We start from the raw sequence: 18,483 nt of genomic DNA, 5'->3' as shown, positions 1-18,483 counted from the left end.
AGTTCTCAGCTGAAATACCCTTATAATTTAGAAAAAGACAGTCAGTAATAGACTAGAAGTACTTTAGCCTTAGAGCTGAGTCACGAAGCCTAATATTCAAAGGGATGTGACATGCAAATAATTCTTTGTTATTCCCCTTTGGTTTATTGTATATTAGTCTGAACCTACTTGCTTAAGGGAATGCAAGTTTAAGAACAGATTTCTTCCCATATACATGACTGGCAAAAACCAGTGGTAAAATAGATAGCAGTAGATGGTGGTGGGAGTTGCTCTCAAAATGCTTTGCAAAGTGTCTTTGCATGTGATAAGTAATACAGGAAAATGGATGTGATGAAAGTCCAGATGGCCTCTACTCCTGGAAGGCCGTGAGCAGCTGTGTGTGCCTGCAGGAGACCTTTCTTCTCATAAGCAGCAACCTGTGCGTTTTGGGGAGCAAGGATGAGAGGGAGTTGATCAATGTCACTGAAAGTTCCTTTTACATGATGGGAATGTTATTTATCACAGATGCTTGTTTACTAGCACCATTTGTTATGCTCTAATGCATTTTCAAGCATGCTTACATCCTTCTTTGTTGACAATGTCACTTGAGAAATATGCCTCGTAAAACCTATTAATTGAAATTTTTAGGGCTGATCAGAGCAAGGCTTACATTAGCAGGACTGACTAAGGTCCATCTAGTATTTCAAGCATAGTAGAGAAGAAATGTCATATAAAAGGACATTATCTGTTAGAAAATAGTTGTGTTATGATGGAGTATTTAGGAAAAATGCAGAATCGTGAACTAAATACTGGCTATTTTATCCATCTTGAAAATAGCTGGAGTGTGCTCTGTGTGGATGCATTATCCACACTCCAATCAGCGGCACAACAGCTTCCAGTTTTGCATTTTAAAATGTAGGACAGTGTAAGAGTCTTTCCAGACATGAAAAGCCTTGACATATTCCTCTGACTTACTAACTTGCATACGTCAACACTCATTTGCTCAAGCCACGCTCTCTGTAGGTATAATTGTATCCACAGATGCAGCAGGTGGTTTTATACTGAAACAAGTTGACAGGCATCTTGTGCTGATGCTGTGGAATTCTATAGCATGTTGGCAGTGAATCTGAGCAAACTGAGGCGTTACGAAGAGGCTGCACCACAGCATTGTGACCATGACTGATGAAGGCATAATTTGTTTTAATTTTCATGTGGTAAATTAGAATAGGAAGAATTCAATTATATGTACTAAAATGAAGATAGTAAAGTCCTTGCATTTTCCACAGACACCTGACAGTAAATCTGATACAACCTAATTTCTTCTGTATAGTAGTTTTAGATGCCTGAGTATTGGGAGTGGAAAGTCATACCTATGGATTAAACACAGCATACTTGTATTCTCTTTTTAGTTTTGATACCAGTGTGCAACAGTTAGGCTTTTAGTCTGGCAGATAACTTTGATTTCCATTTCCTAGTCCCAGTTGCAGGTTGTCTCAAAATAAGTAGTATGTAGAGAGTTTATCAAGTTATTTTCTGATCAGTTCCAAAACTTTAGAATGCAGTTTCCCTCCATATTGTCTTCATCATTTTTCATTATTTCTAAAATAAGGCATTACTTGGGGAATCAAACAATCTTTATAAACCTACCTGAAGATTTAATACAAGCTGGTTTGGGTAAATGTTAGCTGTTACTTTCATCTCAGCAGCCCCATATAAGTAGGGGGGTACTGAATGAGAGAGTTAAGAGATATTATTGGTCAGAAATGACTGAAAAACAGGATTCTGTCAGGTCTAGTAGAGGGAAAAAGAAGGTGACAATATAAACTCTGAAACACACGAGTATTTGCAATAGGAGTGCACAAAGCATAAGTAAATACCTATGTTTGTCTGAGGGTGCTCTGATGATCTAACCTATGCTTGTAGGCCAACAGATGACAGCAACCAGCCACCAGGAAGAGGAGTTCTGTCCATGCATGGTCTCACCTATGGAGTGATTCGAGTGGACTCTGAAGAAAAGCTTTCCGTTCTCACTGTCCAGGATGTTGGCTTAGTGATGCCTGGAGGTAAGGAACTGTCTTTGAAACTTACCATAATTCTTCAGCTTAAGTAATTAGAAGTAGAAAGGCACAGGTGAGCATACTTTGTTGCCAGACTACAAGCTTTGGGATTATTACCTGCGTCCTTAAAAACATTTTAGTCCAAAAGCTTTACCTTGTAAAACCTTATGGTTTGGAAATCCCAGGATTTGTTCTCTGCATTTGCCTCAGTGGCTGTGTGCGCTCACATTAGCATGTTTTAAACAACAGTAAGAAAATAAGGAAGTTGGAGTACTGTGGCTTTAAATATCCATGTCTGACCCAGATGAGACTCAGTAGGGAAAGTTTTCATAACCTGTGCTAAGAATCAACAAAATTGCTATCTGAAAGCTTGCAGAATGTTTTCCCAAAGATCTTGTGCTATCACCCAGCTATTAGATAGAGGGGGTATGACTGAACAGTTCATGTTGATAAATTCAAACTGAAACCAGTGCTTCTAAAGAGGAAGATGAAATTTTTCATAAGAGAGCTAGATTTTAAATGAGAGGTTACAAATATTAGAAAAGGCTAATACTGTAGTTTTTCATAAGAGAATGTTTGTTATGCACTAAAGCAATTAAACGTAATGATGCATCTTATAAAATTTCAATTGAACGACTTAAAATGAAGGAAGATATGATTTGCTGTTGTTTAATAGCTATCCTTGTTTTAATGAAAGTATATGCTCCTGTTTATCCTCTCAGTAAGAGAAAGGTCATTCAAGATTCTGTACATTTGTACTTAAAATTGTACTGATTAATTTTTGCTCTGCATTGGTCTTCATATCCTCTTTCCAACTGCAAAATCTACAAATGCTGTACTCCAGCTGCAGGGATTATAGCTAAAGCAGCATTCTTGATTCTTGTTCACATGGCTGACATAAACTAGTGCTTCTTTCTCAGACCAGTGCTTTCTAATCCCTCCTGTTTAGCTCCTGCTGTCTCTGCAGGCCTGTAAGACCAGCAAGAGGGAGTCTCAGCTCTGATAAATTTTCAGTAAGACCACCATACTAGTCTGCTGGAATATCTTGATCTTTCAAGTGGTGTTACTTGCTACTTTCTGAGAGGTAGATTTCCTGGTTGCCTGACTCCCTGGCTGTATAATAATTATCAAGGTCTCCATTAGGGTATTTCATTTTATACTGACTGAGGCAAATTGGTCTTCAGTATGCAAAGCTGGGAATGCAGTCACATTTCATGAGTATATTACAGATCAACTGCAATTTTAGAAAGCAAGGCAAGTAGGTTTTGTTATCAGTGTAAAGACCAAGTTTACATAAGGACCTTTGCATTCTTTGTATAAATATTATTTATGATATAAATAACATTTGATAATGTTGAACGCAGTAATGTTCAAGGAATCGATATTAAACATAAGTCTATGTATAATTCATTTGTTTATGTCGGCTCCACCACGATGTCTTTTCGACAGCATTTGTTATTCTCTAGTTAATTTTATAACATTTTTTAAAGTCCTTTGTTCTCCTTCTAGCTATAATGTGTTCAGTGAAGCCAGATGGAATTCCTCAGCTCTGCAAAACAGATGAAATAGGAGAACTTTGTGTATGTGCTATTGCGACAGGTACATCATATTATGGACTCTCGGGCATGACCAAAAATACTTTTGAGGTAAGTTGACCAAAACGTGCTATATAAAATCCTTCTTTTTTAACTTTTCTGTTTCAAGGTAGTAATTGACATAAAACATTGCTAGTAACAAAAGAATTATGAAGACATCTGTAAGTGGAAGCAGAATAGAAGTAATAATCAATGCTTGTGGCTTGAGACCTCTGCTCTAGCCAGATAATCTGCAATGAAGCCCATTTCATTAAATGCAATAGTAGATCTTTATGTGAGTTTAGTTTGGGCTCTGAAGAGCTTTTACTTTAATTTTAAATAAGATACCGGGGCTGAAAACATCAGAAAGAAAGAAGGAAAAAAGATAAAGTTCAAAAGGTAATATTGTGCAAGTCTATGAGCTAGCTATTTGCAGAATTTGATTATTGCAAACAGTAAGAAGGCTGCTGGGTGTCTTTAAAAAGTAGCTTCCAACATTTCCACAGCACTTCCACCATTAAAGGCTTGCATTTATACAGAATACTGACAGATGTAGTCTTCGAGTGATATATGAAGAGCAAAGAAACCTTTTCCTAATTAGTCCCCACCTGCTTTTGTTTGAATTGCCTTAGGTGAAAGCCTTTTGGCTTTGTGGAGTCTGTTTTCCAGCTCCAGTGCAGACAGCTTTATTGATAGGTCTGTAGTGCCTGCTCACTTGTTATGAGTACCTTCTGCTGAAGCCAGTATGAAAGGCTGAAAAAAATAGAGAAATACTGAAAAAACTGAGCTGAGATTTTTAAGTTCCAATCCTTTTCTCTTAATTTAAGGCAGATGCTAACACAAATACATTTTGCTTTTCCCTAAAAAATTCTCTGTTATTACCATTTTTAGTAGACCAAATGTGATTAATATCTCCTGTGAAATGAAAACTGAATGTTCTCAACACTGTACATTGTATAATTCTACATCCTACTATTGAAGCCAGGAATCCTACTATGCTATTGTGATGTGAAATTTGTTGATAGCTGATTTTTGTGCTGCAAGTACAATTGGCAATACCCAGTGAGTCATAATCCCGGATTTTACATATTTCAGAGTAGAAAGGTACTTATGTTCGTTTTGTAGCACTTGCTGTAATTGTAATACCATTCATAATTCATAGCTGTCTGCAGTTTAACATCATATTTAGACTGTTTCAGACTTATTCCTAACACTAAATAAATAAATTGCCATTAAGTGAGCAGGACCACTCATTTTTAAAGTTAACTATGTTCTTAAGAGTCCTCTTCAAGTGGATCTCTATTCTGTTTTAGTGTGTAATTTGTGTTGCAGGTGTTAGAGAGTCAAAGAGTTTTATGTTCCTGAAATGATTTATGGCTAAGGATGTATAAGCATTAAATCTGTTCAACGGAGTCACCCATGGGCATCTGGAAGCAGATGACCTTTCTTTTTAGATGAGCCTTGAAGAACACTATGTAGCCATGATCTTCCACTTGCCATTGTCTTAAATAATTTGTTTTTAGACTAGTTTAAAGAAGTGATGGCAGGAAAATGCAGTTGTGTCAGAATGCAGCTCAAAGTAGCTCATATGTCAGAAGAATACCACTGTACTAGTTAGGATAGAAAAAGCCATATAAATCTATCCTGGGGAAGTCACATATGCATCTGGTGCTCAGACAGAGAGGTGCTGTATATGACTGTATTTTAACTTTTAGCTGTGCTACAGACGACATTATCACTGGTATTCTGAGAAATTAATTGACCTTAAGTAAAAATGTGGTCAGCTGAAAGAAGTCATTAATGTACTGTACCTTAAAATAGCTTCACTTCTGGCCTGCTTATTTCTTACTCTGTGCTGGAAATGGGATTGTGGTACTGAAAAGAACCTCTACTGAGACATTCATGAGTTAAGCTCTCAGAAACCTATACATAGCACCTGGGGTTTGCTGCAGTCTGCACAGTAGGGGGATTTATTCAATATTGTTGATGTTGATTTATATAAATATATATTTTTTTAAGGTCATAAATGATTTAGAGTCACAATTATGGAGAATGTGTGTGGTAAATGGAGTGGGATTGAACTTGCTGGAACTTAGGTACTGAAAACCTCACATAGTTGTGTAGGAGTTTCCTGACTCTTTATGGTCAATGAAGGGTAAAGAGCATCACCAGTGACCTATTTACTTCATTCCAGCAGAGCCATCTGAGAGAGCATGCCTGAAATACTTTGCAGCATGATCTCTGTATAGAGAATTGAAGATCTGTGTTTCTGTTTTCCAGGTGTTTCCTATGACTAGTTCTGGTGGCCCTATCACCGAATATCCTTTTATAAGGACTGGGCTACTAGGCTTTATAGGACCAGGTGGACTTGTCTTTGTTATTGGCAAAATGGATGGTTTGATGGTTGTCAGTGGAAGAAGACATAATGCTGATGACATTGTAGCAACAGCACTGGCCGTGGAACCAATGAAGTTTGTCTACAGGGGAAGGTTTGATCTTTTCTTTTCTTACATTATGTAGAAATACTTATTTTACTTAGACGAGATGTGATTCAAAATGTTTTCAGAAAGCAGTGCCTGATCTGCACTGTGATTTCCCTCCAGTGCTGTTCATATGACTAGAACCAGGAGACAGCTGAGGGGAGCCTAAGGCAGTGTTGAGGCAGACTTTAAGTACCAAGGTCTTGAAACTGGGATTACTACAATTTCTATTTGAACATCTGGGTAATTTTGAAGGTGTTGACTCAACAGATCCTTCTGGTCTGAATTGAACATTTCTAATCTGTCTAACAGTGAAGTTCCTGAACATGACAGTGGTTCCTTGTGTGACCTTCCTAATGTGCTGAAACTGATAAGGAGACACCTAAAACTTCTGAAGAGCCTAATACAGTACCATGCGCTCACACTCGGTCATGTGGCACACCTTGCACAAAATGATGCTGCAATTACCTTCTTCTAAGATGGGACCAAAGAAGGTGCTTATGCTGGCTGTTATGTAGCAGCTTAGCAACAACCTTGTGTGAACCAAATTTAGTGCTTTTCTTATCCCAGGAAGGTTCACTTCTCAGTCCTGCTCTGACTACATGACTGTAGAACAGAGCCTACTATTTCTCCTCCAGAACTGTTAACCAAAACTGTTCATGTTGCTTTTTCTCAATAAATAAATTAGTAATTGATGCATCAGTAGTCTGAGTAGTAGATAATGAAATTATAGGTATAGAAGATTAACTTACAAGACAGGTTTTTCCATCTGTCCTGGCACTAAATAATTTCTCCTTCTATAGAATAGCAGTGTTTTCTGTGAGTGTGCTGCACGACGAAAGGATAGTTATTGTTGCTGAGCAAAGGCCAGATTCCACAGAGGAAGACAGTTTCCAATGGATGAGTAGAGTTCTCCAGGTAATGCTCTTTATGTACATTTAGAAGCTATTTTTTTCTTGCTTTATATTCTTTTTATTGATCTTTCAGGCCCCTAAGGTAACTGACATTTGTCTTTGAGTAATTGTAAATCCACCTTCAGTTGCGCTTGCTCTTAATAAGCACAAAATGAGATTCTTCAGAGTGACAGTTCCTATCTGGGCTGCACATATCCAGAGTGTGATCCTTTTCCTAATCAAAACGCTGCAAGAAAACAGAAATGAATTGAAGTAAATAATATCCAAGGAGGAGTATCATAAGGTTTAAAAGGATACAGTCATCCATTACTTCAAAAAGGTAATGAATGAATGTATTATGTACTCATGCTGTCAAAAGCTACCAGAGTCTCTTACTAAGAGTTTAGTAACAGATTTATAAGCACAGATACAGAGTTGACTTCATCCAGGTGGGTTTTTTTTAATCAGTAGGAGAGAATTATGTGTTTCTAGTGTATCATGTTGATAGTTAAAATAAAGTGAATGAAACACCACCTAAAAATGCCATGTTCTCTCCACTGAAATGGAAGGAAGTGATTGATTACCTTAGATCCAGGTATCTACAGTGAGGTTAAATTCTTAGAGGGGCACCTATTGCAAAGGGTCCCGTTGCAGTGGTCTAGTGAATCCTGCAAGGCACCTACTGCTGTGATGATCCCACTTTGGTGGTGATGTTTGACAGTTTGATCTAGAGACAAAAGCTACTGAATATTAAAGAATTTTGATCTTCGCCCTATATATATCAGGCCAAGTTGCAGCAATACTGATACTATACTTGAATATTCACACACAAAAAGATTAGATAGAGTCATCTTCCATCTTCTCTATGTCTGTGGTTAAGCCAATTCTCACTCAAAAGCAATAGCTTCAGTGGAGATACAGTCATATTGAGTCTGTTGGTTGCTGCCTTGAGAAGTGGTCTCAGCTCTGTCTACAGCTGATCACCAGTTACTTCTGCTTCCCTTTCTGACTTCCCTTTCTGTCCTTCTGCAAGGAGCCTTCTTGGGAAATATATTGCAATCATCTTTTTTGCTTTACACAAGAGCCAAAGAAAAAAGATCCCCACAATTCAGAGATGTTTTTATTCATCATTGCATTGTACTGAATAAGAAAGGTAATCTGTCTACAGTATCCTTCAAGAAACTGAACAAATAAGCTTTCATCCATCCCAGGACAGGTTTATCTGCTCTCTTGATTTATAAGATAGCTATATTTCATAAAGTTAGAGGCGTCTCATATTCATAGTAGATCTAAATTAATACCAGTAAAACCTAGAGCCTCTACCTTGTCCATCACACAGAAAGCCTTTGAAGCACCCAGGGCAACTATTGTATTCTCCATGTTTTGATAATTTTTGTCAAGTAGCAGGCTCTTAAAAAGGTTGAAACTCTGGACCTCAGCTGTAATGTCAGCTGAACATTTTTGTGACTTTCACAGAAAAAATGTCTGACACCATCCTAGCCTGTAATATTCAGTACTGAACACTGCGGGAGTCCTGTGTCATGTTGCTCCCGCCAAGAGTCAATCCTGTTATTCTGAGTCTGATCAATTCACAACAGTGTCTGAGAATAGTAGGCCATATTTCAAAGTACACACATGTGTGGCTGCTTTCATCACCCATGTGTGGACCCTGCAACTCTGGCATATATCACTGTGTGAACAAGAAGTTTCTGTTTCCACCACAACTAGAGGACAAAAGCCATGAACGTGTGGGATGCTTTGAGCCTCTTTCCAATCAGAGTTTTAATGACAGATGTCAGGAAGTGGTAACCAGTTGTATCTGAATTATCTGCTAGTGAGGAGCAACATAACAATATCACAACTTGTGTCATGACTCTCAGTGAAGTCCATGATTACAAACTACCGAATTGCTACTTGTTTCTGATGGTATTTGTGAGACTTATCTGACACCCTGTGTGTGCTACCCTGTGCCACCCGTGCCCTGCACTGCCTGCTTCTGCTGTGCCTTGCCGTATCTTCCCTGCAGTTGAGCTGCTTTGATTTGCAGAACTTTTTTTCCAGTGTGTTGCACATATTTGCTCTCTCCCTGACCCATCCTGCTCCTCAGCAGAGGGCTGGAGGATGGTAGAGCTGCTGTACATACGTGACTGTGCTGGACTGCATCTGAGGGCTTTAGCAGAGGCCTAATTGGGAGGGAGTGGTCAGGCTGGGGATAGAGTTTCTTGAGAGTAGTGGAGGAGCATGGTGAAGATCCCAGATCACCCAGCAGTTCAGTCAGATGTTACTTATTTCTAAAGCCTACTGTAGACTGTTGTGACTCTTCAGGGAGGGTTGTGGTTCCTGTACTGGCAGACTGGATGTTAGTTTTACTGGTGCAGCATGCTGGCAGGACTTGGCAGGACTAGGTAAAGCTAAGAGATCTGCTGCAGGACTGGAGAGTGTGTGCCCAAAAAATTGTGTCAGGAGTCTGGACTCTCCACAAGTTCTGGTATATCTTGTCCATTTTCACAATGAGACAGAGGGACAGAAATTTCTGACACTCTACTCATTTCTAAATGGGAAAAGTAGTTTCAAAAACCAAGCCATCTCATCAAGAGGCATAAATGCCAGAAGCATTAAAATTGACTCAAAATTTTAAGGCTCAGGTAACCAGTGCTCATCCTTGTGAAACAAAGTCATTCTCTGCTTGAGAAGTGTGCCAAACTCAAAGGTCTGAAAGGTGACAAATTTGAATGACCCATGACATTTTATCAGGCACTATGCACCAGGTGTAGCTATCAGAGGCAGTTCAGAAATCACTGGGGAGTCATTGCATGCACACTCATCCCACCCCATCTGAGTACTGCGTTCCATTCACCACCTGCAGGAGCCACAGTTTTATGTTTGAGAAGGAGCAGTTACTTGCCCTGTAACAGTGTTCCTTCATGGTAATATCATGTGAAGATCCAATGATTTATCACTGCTTTTCAGAACCTACAAATAACACTATGATTCGTAGTTCATGATGGTTTCTGCCAGAAACATGAGCTGTTGTGTGGTGGCTGTCACATGTATTTTACTATCACTGGTCTTTCAGGTGAGGTGTCTGTAGACCAGAATGAGGTCTTCCAATACTGCAGTGAGAGCTACTCCTACTAAAACTCCAATGTTTGTAAAATGAGTCACTGATTTATTATTCTTTCTTATGAAATTTTGTAATCAAATCAATAAGAAATGAAGCAAACAGAAGCCAAAAGCAAAGCATTACTTAGTCTGTAGAAGTAATCAGTTATTTATTGTCTACATTTAAGTACATGCATAACTGTAAATTATTATTTGATTCTCAGAATTTGATTGTATCTTCAAGGCAGTAGATATATGAATTCATTTTTCTCACAGTTAAAAATTAAAATGCCAGTTAAGTAAATTATATTTTTTGAACATTTAACTACTCATTAGAAATGCTATTTCTAATGTGTTTCTCAGTCTGAGTGGATGTCTGAAGGTATTTTTTAGCATGCTGAAATTGATCCTGCCAGTATAAGGAAAATAATTACTTTAAATATGTATAGAAAATCTAAGTGTGTGGACATTCATGTTGAACTCAATAAATTACAGAGATACACTGTGTTAGAGTTTTCTTGGAAGTGATGCAGTTTAATCAACTCTTCAGGCAATGAACATGGTTGATACAACATTCAAAGATGTTTATTTTTCTGATTTTTATTCAACGGATTTTTCTTCAAGTGGATAGTTTCACTGTTTTCTCTTATATTGTTATTTCCCATTCCTGCCTGAACATCTTTTACACTGTAATCAGGAGTGAAATAGTTATTATCTTATAAAAAAATTATTCATAAGCTACATACATTACTGGGTATAGGGGTTATTTAACATTTTTCCTTGCTCAGAAAAATGGACTGGATGATAAGTTGATAAGAATCCTTTGAACTTGAGCTCCGAGAAGTGCACAGGTCAAAAGCAGTTTCACATGGGCTGTCAACCCATATTACATCTCCACGATACCTTCTACTAATGTGTGCTTAAGAGGGATGACTGGGTAGCATTCCCTAATAGATTTTGTGTATTTATCACCAGGTTTTTGTTTGCTTTTTTATCTTCTGGAATGAGTGCAATAACATTTCCGTCCACCTGTTCCCACTGAAAAGAACCTCCTTATCACTGACATAGCTGAAGTGTCTTTCCATTGCCAGTTAATTATTAGGGTTGTTAAATGCAGTAATTCAGAACAACATGTGCTTATTAGAGTGATGAAAAATTAGCCTTTCATTAAAATCGACTTCCTGCATTTTTTTTTAGGCTATTGACAGTATTCATCAAGTGGGAGTCTACTGCTTAGCGCTCGTACCAGCAAACACACTTCCCAAGACGCCGCTGGGAGGAATACACCTGTCAGAAACCAAACAGCTCTTCTTGGAGGGATCGCTGCATCCTTGTAACGTGCTGATGTGTCCCCACACCTGTGTAACCAACCTGCCTAAACCAAGGCAAAAACAACCAGGTAAGAAGAATGAAGGCAGAGGGACTCTGACTTAATGCTGTGGTCCTGTTTGGAGCAGAGTCAAGTGATTTTTAATGCAGGTGAGAATCAGCTTGATCAGCTTTCCTCTTAAATATTCTATGTGTGTTAAAGACATCATTGGTTTTGGCAGAAGCTAGAAGGACTTTCACAAGGAGTGGAAGGGAAGACTCTAATTCAATAAAGATGACATTTTTATCATTCTACAAGGCCCTGCTGAGACCACACCTGGAGTTCTTTGTAAATTCCTTGTCAGTTATGTTTAAAAAGGATGGACTGAGACCAAAACAGAGTAAGATAAAATCTTGGCTTATTTGAAGGCTCAGTTTCTGAAGTAGGAATAGAGAGGAAGAGGGCTGTTGACACTAAATAACAATGCTGGACAAAGAGCAAATACTTAAAAACTGGTCATGAATAAAGAAAAGCAAAGAATTCCCTACCTAACTGAGGGAGATTATGTATTATTCTTGCAGCAGGTATATTAAAGGGAAAACCCTAATCAGTTTTAAGATGGTTCTTAGTAGTTCTGCCACTTTATGAAGAGTATTGGATGAAATGGAACAGCAGGACACTGTCTTAAGAGACCAAGAAAGGCCTTGTAGGCTGCTGTAGTCCAATCTCTGGTTACTCATGCCCAATGAACAATCAAATTTTAGCAAATTTTTGACTTTGTATCCAATTGCAGATTATAGTATTTGGATTAATTTCAAGGAATTCTGGATCTGTAGCCTCAGGCTTAGGACTTGAATTCAGCTACATTAGACCAAATGTTGGTTATTTTCTACTTCTGCACCTCAGAATATGAGGTGGGTTTATTCTCTGGATCTTGAATACGGAGATTGTCCATCATTCAGTGCCTAAACTGTCAGCTTGTTTTTGTTTTTAAAGCCTTTGGAGGAATGTTTCAGAACATTCAATTTGTGGATACTGCGAATGTCGGAGGTTAACAGAGACTTCCACTAACTTAACGGAAGCAATGAGGCCTTTACTGCACTTCTCACTTTGGTATTTCCTTGTTGCAAAGTCACAAAGTAAAGTAACCTCTGAATCAGGATCAGTGCAAAGGAGATACATATAGATATGTATACATTAGATATCACTATGGTAAAAGCAATGCCAGGAGTGCAGAAACCAAACTGATAGTCTGACATTCTCCCATTTTGTGTTGTTGTGACATATCCAGAGGGTATTGCTTTCATATTTTTAAAACAAAGTTGTCTGTAGATGCTGTTTATATACATTATCTGGTTACTTACACATCTTATATTTTGACACACCACAAACAATCACGGAAACAAAGCTTGGACATCATAGACTAGAAGTAAATCCAGTATCAATTGCAGTTGATCCATGCTGGAGAAACAGAAAACAAATGCTAACATTAACTTAAATGGTATTTATGAGACAAGTACTTTCCTTTAATGGCAGCAGCAAAACATCAGTGAAACCCATCTCAGGGAGAAGTATCAGTCATGACACCTTCTTTTCATCTGAAGTTATTTATCTTCACTCTCTATCTCATTCTATAGGGCTTTCATATATTACCATGTGCACCACCTGCCTTCCTAATCCTTGTCACTTCATGTCTGTGGCATTACAGATTTGCTAATACAGATGCAACTTAGCCCAGGGAGCAGAAGAGGGAAACAGAAATGTTGTCCCTCTGGTTTGAGGCACTTGAATGGACATGACTACATTAGGAGCTGAATTTTCCAAAAATTCATCATATCAAGAGAGACAAGTTGTATCTCTGGCTGTAGGGAGCCTATGCTCAGTTAGATACGTTTTGAGAGGATAAATCCAGTCCTACATATCTTCCAACCACTTCTGTTCCACAACCAAAGTTTGTATCAACAGAGATGTGCTCAAGGTTTGGTTTTGTGGATGTCAATAAGGAAAACCTCATGTAATGCAAAAAAAAGAAAAAATGTATTTTTCGTCCACAAGCAAAGGATTTTTATTGTGCTTAGCACGTTTCTGCTTTGTTCTAGAAATTGGCCCTGCCTCTGTGATGGTGGGGAACTTGGTCTCTGGAAAAAGAATTGCACAGGCCAGTGGTAGAGATTTGGGGCAAATAGAAGATAATGACCAAGCCAGAAAGGTAAACTAAACTTTTCTTATACAGCTTATATTTAGCTAGTTAACATCAGGACACTTAGCAGCATATCATTATTAAAGTTTTTGTTCTTATTGAACTTGTTGATGGCTTTTTTTAATTAACACTAAAATATTTCTGTATCCCCTTTACAGATAAATATAAAATAAATATAAGAGGATGTCACTGCATCTTATTTGCTTGCATTTTTTTTAAATAAGTTTGCATAGGACAACAAAGCAACAATGATGGAAAGTGTTAATGGGGCTTCTACCAGAAATCACCCTCTATTATATGATTTTTGCTAGTTCAACTGTAGTTCAGGAAATTTTGTTTGCATATATGTTCCGGACCTTATTTGTTATTTTATTCCTGGAAAATTAACTTGAAGTTCAGCTCTTTTGGGGACTTATGTGAGCAAATAAATTAGTAAGTTCTAAATTGTATAAATATTTCTGTATTTATAGTAAGAAAAAGAGAGGAAGCTAAAGAATTAAAATGCTGCTTAAATTCAGAGAGATCAGTAAGACCTGTTTCATTGATTTGGAAGTATATGCAGTAATTTATCATAATCCCAGCAATGACTTCACTTCCAGAGAGGCCACGGCTACCATGCAAAAGAACCTTGCTGTAAATGTGTGATGACAAGAGAATTAATTCATGTTTAGGGCTTCTGGGTATTGATGTAAAATGCAGCACATAAATAAGACAGATAAACTCGCAAAACTTGTGACCTGGATTTTAAAGCCAAATGTTGTTCAGTGCCATGACTCTCACTCTGCTTTGTTGTAGTTCCTCTTCCTGTCAGAAGTGTTACAGTGGAGAGCTCAGACCACCCCTGACCATGTGCTCTACACGCTGCTCAACTGCAGGGTAAGGAGCTCAGGTCATTATTCCAACAGGCTGCAACTGGAAATGGCACACTGGGATTTCAGTAGCACCTGCCTGTGCTATGGCTGGACACGACCTTTCTGTTTCTTTTCCCATTAATACACAGCTGTTATATTTAATGTTCACTGAGGCAGAAAGGAAAAGAGAATAACCATTGCCAGTTGTCAAAATACAGATTGCTTTTGTATCAGACAGTGTGCCTTACACATTTCTCATTTCTTTTTCCACCACATATATGTTTGTGAGCTGACACTGCAGATCTGTTTCAATACTGCTGAATCTGTTTCAAATCTGTTTCTATACTGAATAGTGGTGTTTATAGTGCTCACCATCCTGAATTCCAATTTGAAAAGCACAGGCTTTTCAAAGCATTTTCCCTAAATAAAGCAATGATTGTTTTTGAAACTGGACTGTCTGGGACTGTATGAGAATGAGAAAAAGAAGTGAAGAAGAGCTATGACAGAATCCAATCAGGTCTGCAGACGATCACTAATAAATCTCTCTTCATAGCCTACATGAGGTGCCAGCCCAGCACAGCATTTTGTTGCTTACCAAAAATGAATTAGTGTTGGGATGTGGTGCAGAACTTAGCTTTACTAAAAGTGGGCCATTACAGACTATCTGCATGATTATAGAGGGCAAAACAATAATTCTCAAGACTGCAGAGAGAATGAAAGTCTGATATCAAACCATCTCACCATGGTACATCTAGACATACCTGTCAAGCCTGGGAAATATACGGAGTCCATGGGGGTCTGCAGGAGAGGAGAGGCCTGGAATAGTGCTATCCTCCTAAACTACCTGGAGTATAGTTGGGGTTGACTCAGCCCATGTGGTCTTTATGCAGCTTGAATGGGTTCTCAAACCTGCAGTAATTTTTGAATCTCTGTGAAATGAACACTTCCTGTATTTACAGAATATGCTTCTCCAGACCACTTTACAGTGCTGGTACCAAAGTTCAGTTTCATAGAATCATAGAATCATAGAATCGATTGGGTTGGAAAAGACCTCCGAGATCATCAAGTCCAACCCTTGGTCCAACTATAGTCCATTTACCAGATCATGGCACTCAGCGCCACATCCAATCTGCGTTTAAAAATCTCTAGGGGTGGTGAATCCACCACCTCTCTGGACAGCCCATTCCAATGCCTGATTACTCTCTAAGTAAAGAATTTTTTTCTGATATCCAACTTAAATTTCCCCTGGCAGAGCTTAAGCCCGTGCCCCCTTGTCCTATTGCTTAGTGCCTGGGAGAAGAGACCAGCCCCCACCTGGCTAGAACTTCCCTTCAGGTAGTTCTAGACAGTGATGAGGTCACCTCTGAGCCTCCTCTTCTCCAGGCTAAACAACCCCAGCTCCCTCAGCCTCCCCCCATAGGACTTGTGCTCCAGTCCCTTCACCACCCTTGTTGCTCTTCTCTGGACTCGCTCCAGCACCTCAATATCCTTTCTGAACTGAGGGGCCCAGTTTGAGGATACCAATAAGTCATTAAATAACTTTTTTAAAATTCAGATTAATAGCTAACATTTTGTGAATGTGTAAGCCTGACAGTTAAATAATGAAGTAGTGATGTAAGTTTTCTATGGCAAAGGAGAAATCTTGAAAGGCAATGCTGTTTACAGATTCAATATCACATCATTAAAGAATTGCATTTCTGTGTCTTATAAGTTAGGAGCAAAGATTTTGTGAGAAGGAGATAGTGATATGTGCTGTCCCATCTCCTCCACACAGGCTGTTGCTTTTGAGCTTTAAATAAAGCCAGACTTCCCATGCTGGCAGAAGGGTTCAAACAGTGGGAGAGAAGGACCCAATGTGCAAAACAAGGATTAGCAAAATAAACTCTCGTTCCATAGACGTGAAAAACAGTTGAATTTTGAAATTCAGTTTCTCTGCAACTCCCAGTGGGGAGTACTTTATCACATGAAATTTGTTTGAGAGATGTAATGGTTTATGGAGAGATTTAATATTTTATGGAAAGAAATGACCAGTCAGGTGGGGTTTACCCTGGACAAGCTTTATTTCCCATCTTGAATTTTAGTTCTGATTTGTAACTTTTTCTATTTTGTCTTCCTTGAGCATTGTACACTTTGTTCTAAAACATTCAGGCATCCTGCAGTGGATGACTAACAAAAGTCCACTGAGATTAGTGTTTTCCTGTAACACAGGCTTTTTGAGATTTTGAAATATTTCAAAGTTAGCGCAGTACATTGTTTTTAGTGTGTGTCATGAGGGATTGCAACACCTTTACATTTCAGGACAGCTTATATAAAAGACCCAAGGGAATTGTCCCAAGTTGCTGATCTTTGCCAACGATTTTTGTCCAACAAGAGGATTTTCCTTCCCTGTGCTTTGTATAAACACTGTCTTTCCACTGGTTCACAGACAGCAAGTGCCAGAAGTCTGAAATGTAAACAAGTTTGCACAAATTTACATGATTTGCAACAATTCTCTTTCTGTGCCAGTGAGACCTGTGCTTTTGATGTGTGTGGGGATATAAAGGATCCTTCTTTTTATGGCTAAGCAAACAGGCTATTTCTTGAAAAAAGGAATGGAGAGTTTAAATATATTCCTCCTGGCAGGTCTGCAGTGGCAGGACACCCAGACCTCAGGTCACGTTGGCATACTTAGAGCTGGACAGATGGAAGCCATCTCTAGTCCATCATCCATATAGCTGCATATGTCTTTAGAGGAAACTTTCTTAGTGAAAGGATTTTCACATTGATCAGAAGATTGATTAAAATTGCCTAAAGTGCAATTCACTAAGTGTGGTTGCTGAGGATGATCTAAAGGAATGCTAAGCCCTTACTTTGTTTTATTTTGAGTTAGATTTTCTTCTTTGTTGGCAGTATGTAATAAAGTCTGTAAATGCCAAGTGATGCCTGGTAACATGCCATAACTTGCAGTGGTAGCCCTTTGTCACACTGCTCTCTCCTCTCTGAAGCCTGTGGTTAGTAAGTTCTGCAGGGGTGTGTAGGATAATTAGGGTGGATTGAAAACAGTGATCAGAACAAACACTTATTATTCCTTACCTTGTTAAATAGAGTGTAAAGAATATTTCTTTTAAACAGCAGACCTTGCTTTCTCTCAATAATGATAGCGATACAATATTTTTGTTGCATTTTTAATGCATTGTTCTGTTTTAATGTGTGTGTTGTATATATATATATTCTTACTCTTTTTTCCCCTCAGTTTATTCAGACTCACTATTTTTAAGTGAACTTAGTGCTTGTGATAGGTGCCAAGTGTATCATTGCAGTACTGGAGACTGAAATCCCCTTTTTCCACAGAACAAGTACACAAGCCAAGATGCAGCCCTTGCCATACAGCCCTGTTCCTTTCTCTCAACCCAGTCCTGGCCTGACCAGCTCTTAATGCAACTGGTCTGTCCTGTACATTCATTTTTAGACTTCTGAGGTGTCTGCAGTGGTAGTGAATTTTGTGATACAGATGTATGTATTTCTCTAAATGTGTATTTATTTGTGTACCTATATACATACATATATATGTATTTAGGAAATGTAAGAACCATACCACTTATTCAATTGAAAACACTGTCTGTTTGATAATTTTGGGTTAGCACTATTGGAAGTGCTTAAAAAAAGCCAAGCTCCCTAGCATATTGTCTTTTCCACTTTCCTTTTCATGCTGACCAGAGTTATTCAAATTTAACAAATGCCTTTCTTCTGTCTTTCATTTATATGCATTGTAAGTGCGTAGCTTTTGTTCCAGACTAATTCTTTTTCCTGTCACAAAGTATTGTTTTCTCCTGTGTCTTTTGTCTCTTGTCTTTAAAGTATTTCTGCTGTACCATTTGGCTCCACTCCAGTGTACAGGCAAGAAAATGCAATTTTCAGAATTGCTCTCCACAGATGCTCCAGATTGCTGCAGAGGACATAAAGGCACTTTCCTGGCTGTAGCAGGAAAGCTGCCTGTGTAGCAAGGGAAGTACAGGTTACATGGGCAGGATATTAGCACCCTCCCGTACTGCCTTGGTT

General features: G+C 38.5%; 1 protein-coding gene across 5 annotated transcripts in view; it reads left to right on the top strand.

Moving 5' to 3' along the window:
• Nucleotides 1-18,483, top strand: part of DIP2C (disco interacting protein 2 homolog C) — a 304,530-nt gene that overhangs the window by 234,397 nt on the left and 51,650 nt on the right. For all 5 annotated transcript variants that reach the window (XM_071559895.1, XM_071559893.1, XM_071559892.1 and 2 more), the window contains 7 exons: nt 1,903-2,042; nt 3,546-3,682; nt 5,891-6,099; nt 6,894-7,008; nt 11,283-11,484; nt 13,494-13,603; nt 14,390-14,470. In XM_071559895.1, coding sequence (XP_071415996.1) covers nt 1,903-2,042; nt 3,546-3,682; nt 5,891-6,099; nt 6,894-7,008; nt 11,283-11,484; nt 13,494-13,603; nt 14,390-14,470 — 994 coding nt within the window. The remainder of the gene's footprint in view (nt 1-1,902; nt 2,043-3,545; nt 3,683-5,890; nt 6,100-6,893; nt 7,009-11,282; nt 11,485-13,493; nt 13,604-14,389; nt 14,471-18,483) is intronic.

Source organism: Pithys albifrons, chromosome 7 (genome assembly GCF_047495875.1).
Source record: "Pithys albifrons albifrons isolate INPA30051 chromosome 7, PitAlb_v1, whole genome shotgun sequence".
NCBI lineage: Eukaryota > Metazoa > Chordata > Aves > Passeriformes > Thamnophilidae > Pithys > Pithys albifrons.
Note: the sequence above shows the minus strand (reverse complement) of the source record. Positions and strands in the feature narration are given on the sequence as shown.